We start from the raw sequence: 20,287 nt of genomic DNA on the forward strand, positions 1-20,287 counted from the left end.
TGAATCTTGGTTAAAAGTCATGATTTTGTAGATTTCGTTCTCTTCTATGCGAATTCAAGCCAGAAAACAACGAAAATTGGCGAAAAATCGTCGTTTTGCATCGAAATATGCGGTTTTCTGTAAGAATTTTGATGATTTCGTGCAGAATTCTGCTGTTTTCTTGCAATTCAGCCGTTGAATCTTGGTAAAAAGTGATGATTTAGTAGATTTCGTTCTCTTCTTTGCGAATTCAAGCCAGAAAACAACGAAAATCGGCGAGAAATCGTCGTTTTGCATCGAAATATGCGGTTTTCTGTAAGAATTTTGATGATTTCGTGCAGAATTCTGCTGTTTTCTTGCAATTCAGCCGTTGAATCTTGGTAAAAAGTCATGATTTTGTAGATTTCGTGCTCTTCTTTGCGAATCCAAGCGAGAAAACAACGAAAATCGGCGAGATATCGTCGTTTTGCATCGAAATATGCGGTTTTCTGTAAGAATTGTGATGATTTCGTGGATAATTCTGCTGTTTTCTTGCAATTCAGCCGTTGAATCTTGGTAAAAAGTCATGACTTTGTAGATTTCGTGCTCTTCTTTGCGAATTCAAGCCAGAAAACAACGAAAATCGGCGAGAAATCGTCGTTTTGCATCGAAATATGCGGATTTCTGTAAGAATTTTGATGATTTCGTGCAGAATTCTGCTGTTTTCTTGCAATTCAGCCGTTGAATCTTGGTAAAAAGTGATGATTTAGTAGATTTCGTGGTCTTCTTTGCGAATTCAAGCCAGAAAACAACGAAAATCGGCGAGAAATCGTCGTTTTGCATCGAAATATGCGGTTTTCTGTAAGAATTTTGATGATTTCGTGCAGAATTCTGCTGCTTTCTTGCAATTCAGCCGTTGAATCTTGGTAAAAAGTCATGATTTTGTAGACTTCGTGCTCTTCATCGCAAATTCAAGCCAGAAAACAACGAAAATCGGCGAGAAATCGTCGCTTTGCATCGAAATATGCGGTTTTCTGTAAGAATTTTGATGATTTCGAGCAGAATTCTGCTGTTTTCTTGCAATTCAGCCGTTGAATCTTAGTAAAAAGTCATGATTTTGTAGATTTCGTGCTCTTCTTTGCGAATTCAAGCCAGAAAACAACGAAAATGGGCGAGAAATCGTCGTTTTGCATCGAAATATGCGGTTTTCTCTAAGAATTTTGACGATTTCGTGCAGAATTCTGCTGTTTTCTTGCAATTCAGCCGTTGAATCTTGGTAAAAAGTCACGATATTGAAGATTTCGTGCTCTTCTTTGCGAATTCAAGATAGAAAACAACGAAAATCGGCGAGAAATCGTCGTTTTGCATCGAAATATGCGGTTTTCTGTAAGAATTTTGATGATTTCGTGTAGAATTCTGCTGTTTTCTTGCAATTCAGCCGTTGAATCTTGGTAAAAAGTGATGATTTAGTGGATTTCGTGCTTTTCTTTGCGAATTCAAGCCAGAAAACAACGAAAATCGGCGAGAAATCGTCGTTTTGCATCGAAATATGCGGTTTTCTGTAAGAATTTTGATGATTTCGTGCAGAATTCTGCTGTTTTCTTGCAATTCAGCCGTTGAATCTTGGTAAAAAGTCATGATTTTGTAGATTTCGTGCTCTTCTTTGCGAACTCAAGCCAGATAACAACGAAAATCGGCGAGAAATCGTTGTTTTGCATCGAAATATGCGGTTTTCTCTAAGAATTTTGATGATTTCGTGCAGAATTCTGCTGTTTTCTTGCAATTCCGCCGTTGAATCTTGGTAAAAAGTGATGATTTAGTAGATTTCGTGCTCTTCTTTGCGAACTCAAGCCAGAAAACAACGAAAATCGGCGAGAAATCGTCGTTTTGCATCGAAATATGCGGTTATCTGTAAGAATTTTGAGGCTTTCGTGGATAATTCTGCTGTTTTCTTGCAATTCAGCCGTTGAATCTTGGTAAAAAGTCATGATTTTGTAGATTTTCTGCTCTTCTTTGCAAATTCAAGCCAGAAAACAACGAAAATCGGCGAGAAATCATCGTTTTGCATCGAAATATGCGGTTTTCTGTAAGAATTTTGATGATTTCGTGCAGAATTCTGCTGTTTTCTTGCAATTCAGCCGTTGAAGCTTGGTAAAAAGTCATGATTTTGTAGATTTCGTTCTCGTCTTTGCGAATTCAAGCCAGAAAACAACGAAAATCGGCGAGAAATCGTCGTTTTGCATCGAAATATGCGGTTTTCTGTAAGAATTTTGATGATTTCGTGCAGAATTCTGCTGTTTTCTTGCAATTCAGCCGTTGAATCTTGGTAAAAAGTCATGATTTTGTAGATTTCGTGCTCTTCTTTGCGAATTCAAGATAGAAAACAACGAAAATCAGCGAGAAATCGTCGTTTTGCATCGAAATATGCGGTTTTCTCTAAGAATTTTGATGATTTCGTGCAGAATTCTGCTGTTTTCTTGCAATTCAGCCGTTGAAAATTCTGCTGTTTTCGGAAAACCGCATATTTCGATGCAAAACGACGATTTCTTGCCAATTTTCGTTGTTTTCTGGCTTGAATTCGCAAAGAAGAGCACGAAATCTACAAAATCATGACTTTTTACCAAGATTCAACGGCTGAATTGCAAGAAAACAGCAGAATTATCCACGAAATCATCAAAATTCTTACAGAAAACCGCATATTTCGATGCAAAACGACGATTTCTCGCCGATTTTCGTTGTTTTCTGGCTTGAATTCGCAAAGAAGAGAGTAGTGTAACAAAGCCGGTTCTAGACCGGAAGTCGTAATCTCGAGCGCCCGTCCGGTGATGTATTGCTGGTCATCTACCAATCAGGCGCACAGATGGTGTCGGCGGCTCTTCCGGCGTATTGCTGGTCATCTGCCAATCAGGTGGCGGGTGATTTAAAAATTTGACACATGGCGGTGCGAATTTGACAGCTGGTGGCGGGAAATTGAAATGTGTAGCCGGTTGGAGGCGCCGCGAGCCGATAAACAGTTCAATTTGCGCGTGCGCGGCTAAACGGCGGGAAATTTAAAAATTTGACAGATGGCGGTGGAAATTTGACAGCTGGCGACGAGAATTTTGACAGATGTCATTATGGAATGACGGAAATTTTGAATTTGACAGTTGTGTCAGATCAAGATGGCGGTGACGGTTTGGGTGACAATCATAGAGGGCGCTAGAGTGAGCAAAAATTTCAAAAAGTTTTAAGCGCGGTTCTCGGAAAAAATTTTTGCAATATCTCGAAAAAAAAATGCAAAATAATTCGTTTTTTTGGTGTAATCATCCGGTCTGATTTCCGCGTTTCTCGGAAAAACCGCAAACATTGATAAGACCGGACGTTTTTCGCTTAACCTATCTTTATCAGTTTGTCTTGGTGTCTCTTGAAAAACTCCCTGAAGATGCTGATATTCTCAATATATCAGGGTGTGAACTAGGCAGTGTAGGTTGTATAAACAATACATGGGGCCTACATATTTACCATAAGGTGAGTTCCTTTTTTCATATATTTTCAATTCAAGGAATTTATTTTTGAATATCTTCACAGTATCCTGAGACAATTCGAAGGCGTGGAAGACCACGGAAAAGGAAGCCTTCTTTTCAATTTATTGCTTTGTAAATATATTATATACAAATAAAATTAAATAAAAGTATAAAGTTTTATTTATTATTCAAAATAAAGGGCGTGCAATATAAGCAATAAAGAATTACTTAACTAATTACATATATGAAAAGCGTGTTTGGCGCTTTTTGGTAAGGAGCTTATATTTTTTCTTATTATAGTCATCGTCGTCGTCGTCCTCATCGTTGCAGTGATCTGTGAGAAAAATATTATCAATATTTCATAAGAATGATCATCAATGTGATGATTAGAATAAATTGAATAATGATCCCCACGAAAGTGAATTAATTTTATTCAAACTAATAAATCGTTTATTGTCAAAAGATGATAAAGCTTTTATTAATTTTAAAAGTGCAAAGTGATGTATTTGAATTAAATGTATTCTGTCGTGCCCATTTTTAAAGCTGAAATAAACAATAAAGCAATAAATAGCCTGTTCAGAATACGATTTTTCACAATACCTACATTTCATAATTTGAATTTAAATTCGAATCTAACGAATAAATTGTGTTAAATTAATCTTTATGCGGTAAATGATGTTAATATAGATGTTAGTGTTAAAATCAAGACATTGATATTATTACCTCTATTTTTGTGCTTCAACTTCCTCGACTGTGGCATGTATGAATTTGATCCTGCTGATATTTTAACGAATTTGTCGATTGAGAGAGTTAGAAATAAAATTGAATCAAGTTGCCATCCACTTCCAGATGATTCAAAATTACATGTCTGCGAATGAAAAATTAAATTAATACTAATAATAATAAGACATGTAAGTACTTACTTGGGCAATGAGATTTCGAAATAAAAGCGTCAAAATATCGTGTAGTTTCTCATTCGTTGTTGTTTTCAAAAATATTTTATTTTCAGTAGTAAAGTATTTATTTTCTCCGTTGACTTTATCATCATCCGCCAGCCGTAACACATATTTGCTACATAATTCCAAATTAAATTTGAGAGCACCCAATTGTTTAATTTTTTTATGTAACAAATCTTTAATCATATTCATCGAATCAACCAACAACTCGAAAAGTTCCACATGGTTATGGTTGTAGAGAATGTAGGTCTCAACGCGCGATTTGAACGCCAATAATGGCTGTAAAGGAGAAATTAATACCAAAATTTAGTTAAAATAAAGACTACTTACTTTGATTAGAGATAACCTTCGTAGTGGAGCTGATGTTGATGATGATGTTGATTGCTGGTGCTGGTGCTGCTGCAGTCCACTTCCTTGAGGTTGATGATGATGATGGGAAAATGCTTGTAGTTTTTCGTCTAGTAAATGTTTTAAACATTGGAGTTGAATAAATTTTGTTTGATTTTTGCGTTTTTCCCAGACAGATTTTGATGAACTCAACAATAGGTTTTTACATTCTTTTGTTGACTTTGCAATTTCTTCATTGATTTCGGTCACATTTTCTTTCGAATCCAAAGAAATATTGTTCAACATGTTTTCTATGTTCTTGATTTGTTCATCCATGCTAGTAGATGATGTTGATGAAGATGCTGGTGATGACGATGACGACGACGATGATGATAGTTTCGTTGATTTATTCATGTTTCTCAAATTCAAAAACGTTGGCCTTTTCTGCCTTACCAACGTCTTTCTGCCCTCTGAAGATGATACTTGATCCTTTACCGCTCAACAAATAATTTCGAAGCTCGGAATTATCCAAAAAGTTTTGCGCCAAACGTTTGGGTAAAAAGAGATCACCTTTTCCATCAACAGAACAAACAACCGAATTTCCAAATTTTGTTTTAATACACTTTATATTAATAATTTTATACGAATGATCAACTACTAAGTCTTCATTTGCCCGAACACGATTGGGCAATGTGCATGAAGCGGTGTCATTTAATGACTGAAGAGTATTATGATGATTGGAATTCATTTTAATGATTTAAGTAATGCACGCGGACAGTAAAACTAGAATGAAGTGTCTGAAACTGAAATGAATAATAGATCTCCTTGTATGAAATAATTTATTACGTCACACAAAAATGATAAGCAAAAGCGTAAATTTGATTGGTTCTAAAATTAAAATATTTCATCATCGGTAGAAACCACCGAAGAAGAGGAAGAAGACGATGAAATATGTACAGTACTTGCTAATGTATATTTTTTCAAATGTAATTTAATACAACACCTTTTAAATGACTGTATTGAAAATAATGGTTTGTTGATGCACCATCCACACCAAGACCCAGAATCACCTACGTATTGGTACAATTTAGTAGATTTTATGACATAATGTAAAACAACTTTTTTTAGTTTAATACTAAAATCTGAATAAGATGTAACGTTTAATGAAATTATGTGGTCCACACATTTAAAACATACTCCAAACATACAGAGGTATTCATCATCACCAAACGTAACATCATAAAAATCGAAATTTATGCAAATGTACTTGTATCTTTGAATATTTCGAATATGTAGTCCGTATTCATTATAATAAGGGTTTTGGTATATCAGTAGTTTCATAAAGTTTTCACACTTCACTCTTTCACCCCACGTATAATTTTGATTAAGACAATTTTCACATTGACAATTAGCAAATTCGGTACCACTTTCAGCATTTTCAACGGAGATTATAATATCATTCTCAAGTCTTTCAGTCCAATAAAATTTGAGAAAATCGTACCATAAAATTGTCGGTAAAATATTGTATAAATTAACAATGCTATTTCCAAATGGAAAAGATTTTATTATTTGTATAAACGTTAAGTTTTGCAACGATTTTGGAGCTGAACCACTCATTTTTACTGTAATTGATTGATTGATTAGCAAACGACAGCACGACTTATTGCAATTGATTCGACTGGAAATATAAGAATATAAAACACGGAACTTTACCACTGAGGGAACGTTTTTTAATAAATCTGGGAAACCACGATTACCATAAATTACGTAATTGAACGGAAAACCTAACCAATGAACTAATTTGATAAAAAGCTGTAGTTTTCCTTAATATTTCATTAATCAGTAATAAAGTTAAAATCTGATTTACTCATCATTCTGACAAATTGGGATAATTTAAATCAAATTGTTTTTCATTAGAACAATTTATTTCGAATATCGACAAATCTTTAATATTCGATCGGGTGAACACAATTAAATTCATATTATTAAAAACCGTTAACACTGATCGAGTTGGTGATGTAATATTTTCTACAGATAAGACGGAAACATTACCACTAACAGAATGTTTTTTATAAAACACGGAAACCACTTTTACCACAACTTCGTATTTTTACAAAATCCTTTAAACTAATTTGATAAAAAACGGTGGTTTTATTAGCATTTTATTTATAAAACTTATAAAAAATATAAGTATAATATAAGTATAATTAAAATTTTTAATTTACTCATTATCATCTTCTATTTCTTCTCCTTCTTCTTCTTTATTTTCGAATGTTACAAGCCGAAATTCTTAATTTGAATCAAAATGTTTTCATTGGGGCAATTTATTCCGAATATCGACAAATCTTTGATAGCGGATCGTGTGACCGCATTTAAAAATTCATCGAACTCAAAGAAATTCATTTTATTAAAAAAGTACATTTTTCCGTTAACATATCGTATTGCACCTAATAATTTATGTGCAGGAACGCCTGGAAATCGTTCCGATATCAAGCCGACACTATTTATTTTATTAGAACACGGATTAATGTTTACAAATTTATTATGATCGAGAAATAATATCACATCACCAGAATAAGTCATTAATGCTGAACGAATTGGTGATGAAATGTTAAACATTTTTTCTACAGTTATCGGGTTATTATTTTTACTTGATAATGTTAATTGAGGTAATTTTACGATATAAATTTGATTTTTTACAATAATCATTACTTTTTCTTCATTATTTGAAGGCAATTGAAATATTACAGAAATTTCCTTAAAATCCAATGGAAGAAATTTCAACCAATCAGTAATTAACATTGGTTTCGTATATGAATTTTTTCCAATTTCGATTAACCATACCCATTTTTTGTAAAAAATATAAAAATGGTTTTTTACAATTAAAAACGTACTGATTTTTTTATTTAATTTACACAAATCCGGATATGTTTCATTTTGTCCTGAACTCGATGAAGATGAGCTGATACTAGTGGTAGCTGTAGTAGTAGTGGTTGTTGTTGTAGCAGTAGTTGGAAAAGTATTTTCATTCTTCTGGTTAATGCTTTTGGTAGTAGGCAAATATGTTCCATATAAATTTTCAATTGCTCGTATATCATCAGTATTTAAAATTTTTTACCATGTTGATAATAAGCATACATAATAGATGAATTTATATATGAATGTTGTAATCCTAAGGTATGTCCGATTTCGTGAAGAATAACAGACAAAAAATCTAAATCATTTTCGTTTGGGTTATCGTAAAAATTCCATCTTTCCGCTGAATCAATATGCACTTCCGATACATTTGAATGATTAGGATAATCAGCATGTGCTAAAACTCCTCCTTCTCCATCTAATTTACTAGAGCAGGGTCTTCGATGTATGAAATAAGAATGCACACCGTTGGCGAATGTAATAAAAATATTTGGAAATCTGCTGAAATTCTCTTCGATAAACTTAAAATTGGTATTTTGCTCCCAAATTTGAAATGCTTCACGAATAATTTTTTTAATTTTTTCATCTCTCATATATGCACGCCACGTGAGGTTCATGTGATGCCATATTTTATCTTTCTTTACTTAAAATCCGATAAGGTATCCGGTATACCACAACGAGGACGTTCGATAAATTTTAATGTTTCGTTATCAATCTCTCCAGTCGAATTTAAGCTGTAGAATTCTTGAAATTCAAATAAAGCAGATCTTATTTTTTCGTAATTATTTTCTAATAATGATAAGGAGTCTGATGATGATAATGATGATGATGATTCGTCAGTACTATCACCGAAAAGATACCCATATTTATACAAATAATGAACTACAATTTTCTTTTCATCTTCACTATTACTGTTGAGATAATTCCCATAAATTATCATGCGATTTAAACATAACCACAAAACTAATAACAAAGTCGTTTTCATCATTATTTATTCGTAAAGATGAAGTGTTTAACTAAGAAAAAAATCGTAGTTACGTCTTTATATATCTATATTGAAATCAAATACATATGTATTTATAATTACATAGTACAAACATATTTATCATTACAATAGAAGCTGTAGGCACCTATGTATTACTACAATTCATATTGTACAATTTGATTTCTATTTAATTTATTGTATGTAAATGTAAGTAAGCCTGAAAGTAGTACGATTAGAGACATTTCAATAATCGATATAACTAACAAGAAATCATTGTAATGTTTGCATTTTGCTAATTTTACTTTTTCATCAAATTCATTAAAAATATTATTTACAACATTATTCCATACAGATGAAAAATTCATTGACGGTTCTGATGGTTTTATTATTGAAATTGAAGACGTAGTTATTGGTACTTCCGCTGACTGTGATAATTGTGTTGGTGGAATAAATAACGAATTTGATAATTTAATCCAATCAGAATCGAAATAAGATCGATTTTGAAAAACAAATCTTAATTTATAAAATATTGTTCGATTTGATGATGTCATCATACTCGTTATTGTTGGTGACATCGTCGTCGTCGTCTCGGTTGCCGATATCGATGAATCGTAATCGAAATTATTTTCTTCATCTTGAAAAATTGAAAGTTGAAAATCTCGCCCCATATTTTTCATCATCATCCAATTATCAGGCCATGTATCGTTAAAATTATCACTAATGGAGATATAACATTCAATTATATCCGAAGTACGTTGTACATGTAGAATGTTGTTAATTAATACAACAAATAATACATATATATTCATCATCTTCTTATTGTGTTTTATGATGTTGTTGTTGATGATGATGATGATGATGATGATGATGATGGTTTCGTTTGATGTCAATACACCTGGGGCAATTTTCTAAAGAGGGTGGTGGTCCGTCAATTACATCGACGTTCTCGTTGTAGTCGTTGTCACAATAGTAATGTTCCAAACAGGGTAAATGATTTTTGATATCGGAATCTTCTTTAAAAATTGCTGGTAACTGGTTGTAAATTTGAAATAAATCAATCGAAGATAAATTAATCAATTGAAATTTAATTTTATCCAGTAGATAAATTTTGGTTTCTTCAAAATACAAAATTTCTTGTAATAACTTTTTCTGTCTAATCACTTCACTACAACGATTACTGCTGCTGCTGCTGCTGCTGCTGCTGCTGCTACCGTTATTGCTACTACTGCTAGTATCACTACTGTTATTGTTCATAGCAACACACACACAAATAATTTGATTTAATTTGATTTATGGAAGATCATTTATATAACATTTCTCCCTCTTTTTTACTATCAGTTTTCATATAAAGATTATTATTTTTACCATTTTTGATGACAATAAATATTATACAATATGTATTTGAATAAAAATTTTGGTACAAAAAAATCTTGATCTTATTTCAAAGGTTGCAACTCTCAAATATATGAGCTGTCACACTATTTTTCATCATAAATTTTGGATCAGTCTCATTACGTATGCGAAAAAGAGATAGAGCATTGTCGAAAGAGGAAACTATATGAAAGATCATATTAAGACAAAAATCAGTCAGTGTTTCTACGTATAGAATGAATAAAGTGTCGAAGAGTGTTTCTGAAAATGGATCAATTTTGTTGTGAAGATGCAATCAAAATTTCAATAAGTAACATTGAGAATGATGCGTATTGTTCGTTTTCCGATTTTCTTCAAAAAAATAATGATAACATCATCATCATCAACAACAACAACAACAACAACAACAACAACATCACCATCAACACCAACATCGAGAAAAGTGTCATCTATAAATTTTATATCGATCTTATTCTTACGTGCAACAGATACATCGATAAAAAAATTTCATTTTATAGTGTAATGAGTGAAATAAAAAAAATACATCTTTTGTATAATAAACTAAAAGTGATTATTCCCCCCATCAAATGGAGATTTAAAACCAAATGCAAAAAATGTAAAAAGAAAAAGAAGACCATCAATTTACTGCGACGACTCCCGTAAGAATGATGGTGATTAAATTAGATCTTATTAGGTATGTAGTAGGAATAAATTTAGACCAATCATAATCATTATCAATAGGTACTTTATTTGTCATCTAGAAGAAAAAGAAGTTAGTTGTTAGCTAGCTAGCTAGCTGATAATATTGATGTGTTGGTGATTTCCTCAGCTCTCTACGAAATAATTAATAATGAAGATTATCGTGTGTGACATCCAAGGATTTTGTATTCCTGAATTTATTCCGAAAGAGCTTACACTGTTCGACGGAAAACAGATCAGCCATTACTTTTTCAAGTCTCCAATACCGTACCAATCACTTGATCCAGAATCGCGTCGACAAGTCAACTATTTAGAAAAATCGCATCACATGATACGATACACTTCAGGAATAATTCCATACCAAGAAATCGACAACATTTTAGGATATCATTTCGATTCCGAACATGGTGAGCGGGTCGATGTGATCTACGTTAAAGGAAGAATGAATGTAATTTTCTTAAAAGACTACTTCAAATATCACACCGACACCATTACATGGTCTCCTGAAATTATTAATATAGAAAAAGACGTCAACACCACAATTCAATGCATCGAGAAATTTCCAAAGGCCATTCCGTTCTGCATGTATCATGAATATGCTTCAGGAAATAAAAAACTATGTATTTGTAGCGCCAATAATGCACATTATTTATATAATTGGATATGTAATAATAAAATTTATAAGAAATAAAATTTGTGTTTCGAACACTTTTGTCACCTTCTACAAGCTTAATTAATACAAATTCATAATTAAAATGATAAAATTAGAAATATCAACGTTTGCGGTGAATGCAATATGCTTTCGTATCTGCAGGAAAACCACTTGCGGCTTCAATATCAACCTTAAGAATCGATTCGAAAGTCACTAACTTGGTTGATTGCACTTTAAAAATAATATTTAAATTACTACAACTACTCTGTACCTTGGAATTCAAATCATAGAGCTCCTTTAACCCTCTGGTCCCCTTTTTGTTGTTTCTTAAACAAATTTTAAATTACGTCGTAATTAATCTGACATCTGTTATAGCCAACTGGCATTGTGATTTTGTGAAGATTTTTGTTGGAAAAGCATTCCCGAAGTATCTTTTACCTTTCTGAGGGTAAATTGAGGTCTCTCGAACCCGATTTTTTCATTCGCAGACATGCAATTTTGAATCGTCTGGAAGTGGATGGCAACTTGATTCAATTTTATTTCTAACTCTCTCAATCGACAAATTCGTTAAAATATCAGCAGGATCAAATTCATACATGCCACAGTCGAGGAAGTTGAAGCACAAAAATAGAGGTAATAATATCAATGTCTTGATTTTAACACTAACATCTATATTAACATCATTTACCGCATAAAGATTGATTTAACACAATTTATTCGTTAGATTCGAATTTAAATTCAAATTATGAAATGTAGAAAAATCGTATTCTGAACAGGCTATTTACGACGACTCCTTACCTAAAAACGCCAAACACGCTTTTCATATATGTAATTAGTTAAGTAATTCTTTATTGCTTATATTGCACGCCCTTTATTTTGAATAATAAATAAAACTTTATACTTTTATTTAATTTTATTTGTATATAATATATTTACAAAGCAATAAATTGAAAAGAAGGCTTCCTTTTCCGTGGTCTTCCACGCCTTCGAATTGTCTCAGGATACTGTGAAGATATTCAAAAATAAATTCCTTGAATTGAAAATATATGAAAAAAGGAACTCACCTTATGGTAAATATGTAGGCCCCATGTATTGTTTATACAACCTACACTGCCTAGTTCACACCCTGATATATTGAGAATTTCAGCATCTTCAGGGAGTTTTTCAAGAGACACCAAGACAAACTGATAAAGATAGGTTAAAATAAAACATAAATATATTATATAAAGATCATAAACTTACAAATTTAAGATTAGGCCATCGGTTTCTAATAATTGATTTGACTTCTTCTCTTGTTTGCGTATTCATTTTGAATACTTGTAAATTACGGAAGTTCAATTGGATTTATATTTGCACGCACCACCCACTCACACACCTCTTATCGAATTCAAAATTTGCGCTAAAAATATGACATCTACTAATGTTGATCGATTTGCAGATTCCTGCATACATTAGACGATCTGCAAAATTTTTTTTTTTCATTAATTTATTATTATATAGGTACTCGATCGCTATAATAGTGTCATTGCCCCATACACTTTTTACATATTTCCAGAAAATTTTTTAATCGATAATACAGATTTCTACCACACCACGATGGATAGATGGCGTGCACTCCACCATTTTTAAATATCCCGCTACAGAAAATCGTACATACGACCCACCAAAAGTCTCATAAAAAATACAAGCAGCGACTGAAAATCTCAAACACCTTGTTTATACCCTGCGAACTATTTTAAATTTTTGTCTTGTTTGAAAACATCTAGTTTGGTCTGTTATCAATGTTTGCGGTTATTCCGAGAAACGCGGAAATCAGACCAAATGACCACACCCAAATAACGAACTATTTTACATGTTTTTTCCGAGAAATTATAATATTTTTTTCCGAGAAATTGCAATTTTTTCCGAGAACCGCACTCAAATTTTTTTGAATTTTTTGCTCTCTCTCTAGCGCCCTCTATGATTGTCACCCAAACCGTCACCGCCATCTTGATCCTCTACCAGCTGTCACAATTAAAGACGCCATCTTGAACGATCAAATGTCAAATTTACAGCCATCTGTCAATTCAAATTTCCCGCCGCCAGCTGTCAAATTTCCACCGCCATCTGTCAAATTTTTAAATTTCCCGCCGTTTAGCCGCGCACGCGCAAATTGAACTGTTTATCGGCTCGCGGCGCCTCCAACCGGCTACACATTTCAATTTCCCGCCACCAGCTGTCAAATTCGCACCGCCATGTGTCAAATTTTTAAATCACCCGCCACCTGATTGGCAGATGACCAGCAATACGCCGGAAGAGCCGCCGACACCATCTGTGCGCCTGATTGGTAGATGACCAGCAATACATCACCGGACGGGCGCTCGAGATTACGACTTCCGGTCTAGAACCGGCTTTGTTACACTACTGAAGAGCACGAAATCTACTAAATCATCACTTTTTACCGAGATTCAACGGCTGAATTGCAAGAAAACAGCAGAGTTCTGCACGAGATCATCAAAATTCTTAGAGAAAACCGCATATTTCGATGCAAAACGACGATTTCTCGCTGATTTTCGTTGTTTTCTATCTTGAATTCGCTAAGAAGAGCACGAAATCTACAAAATCATGACTTTTTACCAAGATTCAACGGCTGAATTGCAAGAAAACAGCAGAATTCTGCACGAAATCATCAAAATTCTTACAGAAAACCGCATATTTCGATGCAAAACGACGATTTCTCGCCGATTTTCGTTGTTTTCTGGCTTGAATTCGCAAAGAAGAGCACGAAATCTACAAAATCATCACTTTTTACCAAGATTCAACGGCTGAATTGCAAGAAAACAGCAGAATTCTGCACGAAATCATCAAAATTCTTACAGAAAACCGCATATTTCGATGCAAAACGACGATTTCTCGCCGATTTTCGTTGTTTTCTGGCTTGAATTCGCAAAGAAGAGCACGAAATCTACAAAATCATGACTTTTTACCGAGATTCAACGGCTGAATTACAAGAAAACAGCAGAATTCTGCATGAAATCATCAAAATTCTTAGAGAAAACCGCATATTTCGATGCAAAACGACGATTTCTCGCTGATTTTCGTTGTTTTCTATCTTGAATTCGCAAAGAAGTGCACGAAATCTACAAAATCATGACTTTTTACCAAGATTCAACGGCTGAATTGCAAGAAAACAGCAGAATTCTGCACGAAATCATCAAAATTCTTACAGAAAACCGCATATTTCGATGCAAAACGACGATTTCTCGCCGATTTTCCATGTTTTCTGGCTTGAATTCGCAAAGAAGAGCACGAAATCTACTAAATCATCACTTTTTACCAAGATTCAACGGCTGAATTGCAAGAAAACAGCAGAATTATCCACGAAATCATCAAAATTCTTACAGAAAACCGCATATTTCGATGCAAAACGACGATTTCTCGCCGATTTTCGTTGTTTTCTGGCTTGGATTCGCAAAGAAGAGCACGAAATCTACAAAATCATGACTTTTTACCAAGATTCATCGGCTGAATTGCAAGAAAACAGCAGAATTCTGCACGAAATCATCAAAATTCTTACAGAAAACCGCATATTTCGATGCAAAACGACGATTTCTCGCCGATTTTCGTTGTTTTCTGGCTTGAATTCGCAAAGAAGAGAACGAAATCTACAAAATCATGACTTTTACCAAGATTCAACGGCTGAATTGCAAGAAAACAGCAGAATTCTGCACGAAATCATCAAAATTCTTACAGAAAACCGCATATTTCGATGCAAAACGACGATTTCTCGCCGATTTTCCTTGTTTTGCATCGAAATATGCGGTTTTCTGTAAGAATTTTGATGATTTCGTGCAGAATTCTGCTGTTTTCTTGCAATTCAGCCGTTGAATCTTGGTAAAAAGTCATGATTTTGTAGATTTCGTGCTCTTCTTTGCGAATTCAAGCCAAAAAACGACGAAAATCGGCGAAAAATCGTCGTTTTGCATCGAAATATGCGGTTTTCTGTAAGAATTTTGATGATTTCGTGCAGAATTCTGCTGTTTTCTTGCAATTCAGCCGTTGAATCTTGGTAAAAAGTGATTATTTAGTGGATTTCGTGCTTTTCTTTGCGAATTCAAGCCAGAAAACAACGAAAATCGGCGAGAAATCGTCGTTTTGCATCGAAATATGCGGTTTTCTGTAAGAATTTTGATGATTTCGTGGATAATTCTGCTGTTTTCTTGCAATTCAGCCGTTGAATCTTGGTAAAAAGTGATGATTTAGTAGATTTCGTGCTCTTCTTTGCGAATTCAAGCCAGAAAACAACGAAAATCGGCGAGAAATAGTCGTTTTGCATCGAAATATGCGGTTTTCTGTAAAAATTTTGATGATTTCGTGCAGAATTCTGCTGTTTTCTTCCAATTCAGCCGTTGAATCTTGGTAAAAAGTGATGATTTAGTAGATTTCGTGCTCTTCTTTGCGAATTCAAGCCAGAAAACAAGGAAAATCGGCGAGAAATCGTCGTTTTGCATCGAAATATGCGGTTTTCTGTAAGAATTTTGATGATTTCGTGCAGAATTCTGCTGTTTTCTTGCAATTCAGCCGTTGAATCTTGGTAAAAAGTCATGATTTTGTAGATTTCGTGCTCCTCTTTGCGAATTCAAGCCAGAAAACAACGAAAATCGGCGAGAAATCGTCGTTTTGCATCGAAATATGCGGTTTTCTGTAAGAATTTTGATGATTTCGTGCAGAATTCTGCTGTTTTCTTGCAATTCAGCCGTTGAATCTTGGTAAAAAGTGATGATTTAGTGGATTTCGTGCTTTTCTTTGCGAATCCAAGCCAGAAAACAACGAAAATCGGCGAGAAATCGTCGTTTTGCATCGAAATATGCGGTTTTCTGTAAGAATTTTGATGATTTCGTGGATAATTCTGCTGTTTTCTTGCAATTCAGCCGTTGAATCTTGGTAAAAAGTCATGATTTTGTAGATTTCGTGCTCTTCTCTGCGAATTTAAGCCAGAAAACAACGAAAATCGGCGAGAAATCGTCGTTTTGCATCGAAATATGCGGTTTTCTGTAAGAATTTTGATGATTTCGTGGATAATTCTGCTGTTTTCTTGCAATTCAGCCGTTGAATCATGGTAAAAAGTGATGATTTTGTAGATTTCGTGCTCTTCTATGCGAATTCAAGCCAGAAAACAACGAAAATCGGCGAGAAATCGTCGTTTTGCATCGAAATATGCGGTTTTCTGTAAGAATTTTGATGATTTCGTGCAGAATTCTGCTGTTTTCTTGCAATTCAGCTGTTGAATCTTGGTAAAGAGTGATGATTTAGTAGATTTCGTGCTCTTCTTTGCGAATTCAAGCCAGAAAACAACGAAAATCGGCGAGAAATCGTCGTTTTGCATCGAAATATGCGGTTTTCTCTAAGAATTTTGATGATTTCGTGCAGAATTCTGCTGTTTTCTTGCAATTCAGCCGTTGAATCTTGGTAAAAAGTCATGATTTTGTAGATTTTGTGCTCTTCTTTGCGAATTCAAGCCAGATAACAACGAAAATCGGCGAGAAATCGTTGTTTTGCATCGAAATATGGGGTTTTCTCTAAGAATTTTGATGATTTCGTGCAGAATTCTGCAGTTTTCTTGCAATTCAGCCGTTGAATCTTGGTAAAAAGTGATGATTTAGTAGATTTCGTGCTCTTCTTTGCGAATTCAAGCCAGAAAACAACGAAAATCGGCGAGAAATCGTCGTTTTGCATCGAAATATGCGGTTTTCTGTAAGAATTTTGATGCTTTCGTGGATAATTCTGCTGTTTTCTTGCAATTCAGCCGTTGAATCTTGGTAAAAAGTCATGATTTTGTAGATTTTCTGCTCTTCTTTGCGAATTCAAGCCAGAAAACAACGAAAATCGGCGAAAAATCGTCGTTTTGCATCGAAATATGCGGTTTTCTGTAAGAATTTTGATGATTTCGTGCAGAATTCTGCTGTTTTCTTGCAATTCAGCCGTTGAATCTTGGTAAAAAGTGATGATGTAGTAGATTTCGTGCTCTTCTTTGCGAATTCAAGCCAGAAAACAACGAAAATCGGCGAGAAATCGTCGTTTTGCATCGAAATATGCGGTTATCTGTAAGAATTTTGAGGCTTTCGTGGATAATTCTGCTGTTTTCTTGCAATTCAGCCGTTGAATCTTGGTAAAAAGTCATGATTTTGTAGATTTTCTGCTCTTCTTTGCAAATTCAAGCCAGAAAACAACGAAAATCGGCGAGAAATCATCGTTTTGCATCGAAATATGCGGTTTTCTGTAAGAATTTTGATGATTTCGTGCAGAATTCTGCTGTTTTCTTGCAATTCAGCCGTTGAAGCTTGGTAAAAAGTCATGATTTTGTAGATTTCGTTCTCTTCTTTGCGAATTCAAGCCAGAAAACAACGAAAATCGGCGAGAAATCGTCGTTTTGCATCGAAATATGCGGTTTTCTGTAAGAATTTTGATGATTTCGTGCAGAATTCTGCTGTTTTCTTGCAATTCAGCCGTTGAATCTTGGTAAAAAGTCATGATTTTGTAGATTTCGTGCAGAATTCTGCTGATTTCTTGCAATTCAGCCGTTGAATCTTGGTTAAAAGTCATGATTTTGTAGATTTCGTTCTCTTCTTTGCGAATTCAAGCCAGAAAACAACGAAAATCGGCGAGAAATCATCGTTTTGCAACGAAATATGCGGTTTTCTGTAAGAATTTTGATGATTTCGTGCAGTATTCTGCTGTTTTCTTGCAATTCAGCCGTTGAATCTTGATAAAAAGTCATGATTTTGTAGATTTCGTGCTCTTCTTTGCGAATTTAAGCCAGAAAACAACGAAAATCTGCAAGAAATCGTCGTTTTGCATCGAAATATGCGGTTTTCTGTAAGAATTTTGATGATTTTGTCCAGAATTCTGCTGTTTTCTTGCAAATTCAGCCGTTGAATCTTGGTAAAAAGTCATGATTTTGTAGATTTCGTGCTCTTCTTTGGGAATTCTAGATAGAAATCAACGAAAATCAGCGAGAAATCGTCGTTTTGCATCGAAATATGCGGTTTTCTCTAAGAATTTTGATGATTTCGTGCAGAATTCTGCTGTTTTCTTGCAATTCAGCCGTTGAAAATTCTGCTGTTTTCTTGCAATTCAGCCGTTGAATCTTGGTAAAAAGTGATGATTTAGTAGATTTCGTGCTCTTCTTTGCGAATTCAAGCCAGAAATTTTGCATCGAAATATGCGGTTTTCTGTAAGAATTTTGATGATTTCGTGGATAATTCTGCTGTTTTCTTGCAATTCAGCCGTTGAATCTTGGTAAAAAGTCATGATTTTGTAGATTTCGTGCACTTCTTTGCGAATTCAAGCCAAAAAAACGACGAAAATCGGCGAGAAATCGTCGTTTTGCATCGAAATATGCGGTTTTCTGTAACAATTTTGATGATTTCGTGCAGAATTCTGCTGTTTTCTTGCAATTCAGCCGTTGAATCTTGGTAAAAAGTCATGATTTTGTAGATTTCGTGCTCTTCTCTGCGAATTTAAGCCAGAAAACAACGAAAATCGGCGAGAAATCGTCGTTTTGCATCGAAATATGCGGTTTTCTGTAAGAATTTTGATGATTTCGTGGATAATTCTGCTGTTTTCTTGCAATTCAGCCGTTGAATCATGGTAAAAAGTGATGATTTTGTAGATTTCGTGCTCTTCTATGCGAATTCAAGCCAGAAAACAACGAAAATCGGCGAGAAATCGTCGTTTTGCATCGAAATATGCGGTTTTCTGTAAGAATTTTGATGATTTCGTGCAGAATTCTGCTGTTTTCTTGCAATTCAGCTGTTGAATCTTGGTAAAGAGTGATGATTTAGTAGATTTCGTGCTCTTCTTTGCGAATTCAAGCCAGAAAACAACGAAAATCGGCGAGAAATCGTCGTTTTGCATCGAAATATGCGGTTTTCTCTAAGAATTTTGATGATTTCGTGCAGAATTCTGCTGTTTTCTTGCAATTCAGCCGTTGAATCTTGGTAAAAAGTCATGATTTTGTAGATTTTGTGCTCTTCTTTGCGAATTCAAGCCAGATAACAACGAAAATCGGCGAGAAATCGTTGTTTTGCATCGAAATATGGGGTTTTCTCTAAGAATTTTGATGATTTCGTGCAGAATTCTGCAGTTTTCTTGCAATTCAGCCGTTGAATCTTGGTAAAAAGTGATGATTTAGTAGATTTCGTGCTCTTCTTTGCGAATTCAAGCCAGAAAACAACGAAAATCGGCGAGAAATCGTCGTTTTGCATCGAAATATGCGGTTTTCTGTAAGAATTTTGATGCTTTCGTGGATAATTCTGCTGTTTTCTTGCAATTCAGCCGTTGAATCTTGGTAAAAAGTCATGATTTTGTAGATTTTCTGCTCTTCTTAGCGAATTCAAGCCAGAAAACAACGAAAATCGGCGAAAAATCGTCGTTTTGCATCGAAATATGCGGTTTTCTGTAAGAATTTTGATGATTTCGTGCAGAATTCTGCTGTTTTCTTGCAATTCAGCCGTTGAATCTTGGTAAAAAGTGATGATGTAGTAGATTTCGTGCTCTTCTTTGCGAATTCAAGCCAGAAAACAACGAAAATCGGCGAGAAATCGTCGTTTTGCATCGAAATATGCGGTTATCTGTAAGAATTTTGAGGCTTTCGTGGATAATTCTGCTGTTTTCTTGCAATTCAGCCGTTGAATCTTGGTAAAAAGTCATGATTTTGTAGATTTTCTGCTCTTCTTTGCAAATTCAAGCCAGAAAACAACGAAAATCGGCGAGAAATCATCGTTTTGCATCGAAATATGCGGTTTTCTGTAAGAATTTTGATGATTTCGTGCAGAATTCTGCTGTTTTCTTGCAATTCAGCCGTTGAAGCTTGGTAAAAAGTCATGATTTTGTAGATTTCGTTCTCTTCTTTGCGAATTCAAGCCAGAAAACAACGAAA

General features: G+C 34.4%; 1 protein-coding gene across 1 annotated transcript; it reads right to left on the minus strand.

Moving 5' to 3' along the window:
- Positions 1 to 3,623: 3,623 nt before the first annotated feature.
- On the minus strand, positions 3,624 to 5,250 carry LOC148166074 (uncharacterized). The gene is made up of 4 exons (XM_088049455.1): positions 4,748 to 5,250; positions 4,385 to 4,696; positions 4,185 to 4,329; positions 3,624 to 3,795 (listed from the first exon to the last, which is right to left on the minus strand). Exons 1-4 carry the CDS (start codon positions 5,156 to 5,158, stop codon positions 3,698 to 3,700), a joined length of 966 nt encoding a protein of 321 aa, XP_087905581.1. The 5' UTR covers positions 5,159 to 5,250; the 3' UTR covers positions 3,624 to 3,697.
- Between the last annotated feature and the right edge of the window lie 15,037 nt (positions 5,251 to 20,287).

This window comes from Gnatocerus cornutus, unplaced genomic scaffold, assembly GCF_029298725.1.
Source record: "Gnatocerus cornutus isolate USDA-ARS CGAHR unplaced genomic scaffold, icGnaCorn1.1 ctg00000032.1, whole genome shotgun sequence".
In the NCBI taxonomy this organism is placed as follows: Eukaryota; Metazoa; Arthropoda; class Insecta; order Coleoptera; family Tenebrionidae; genus Gnatocerus; species Gnatocerus cornutus.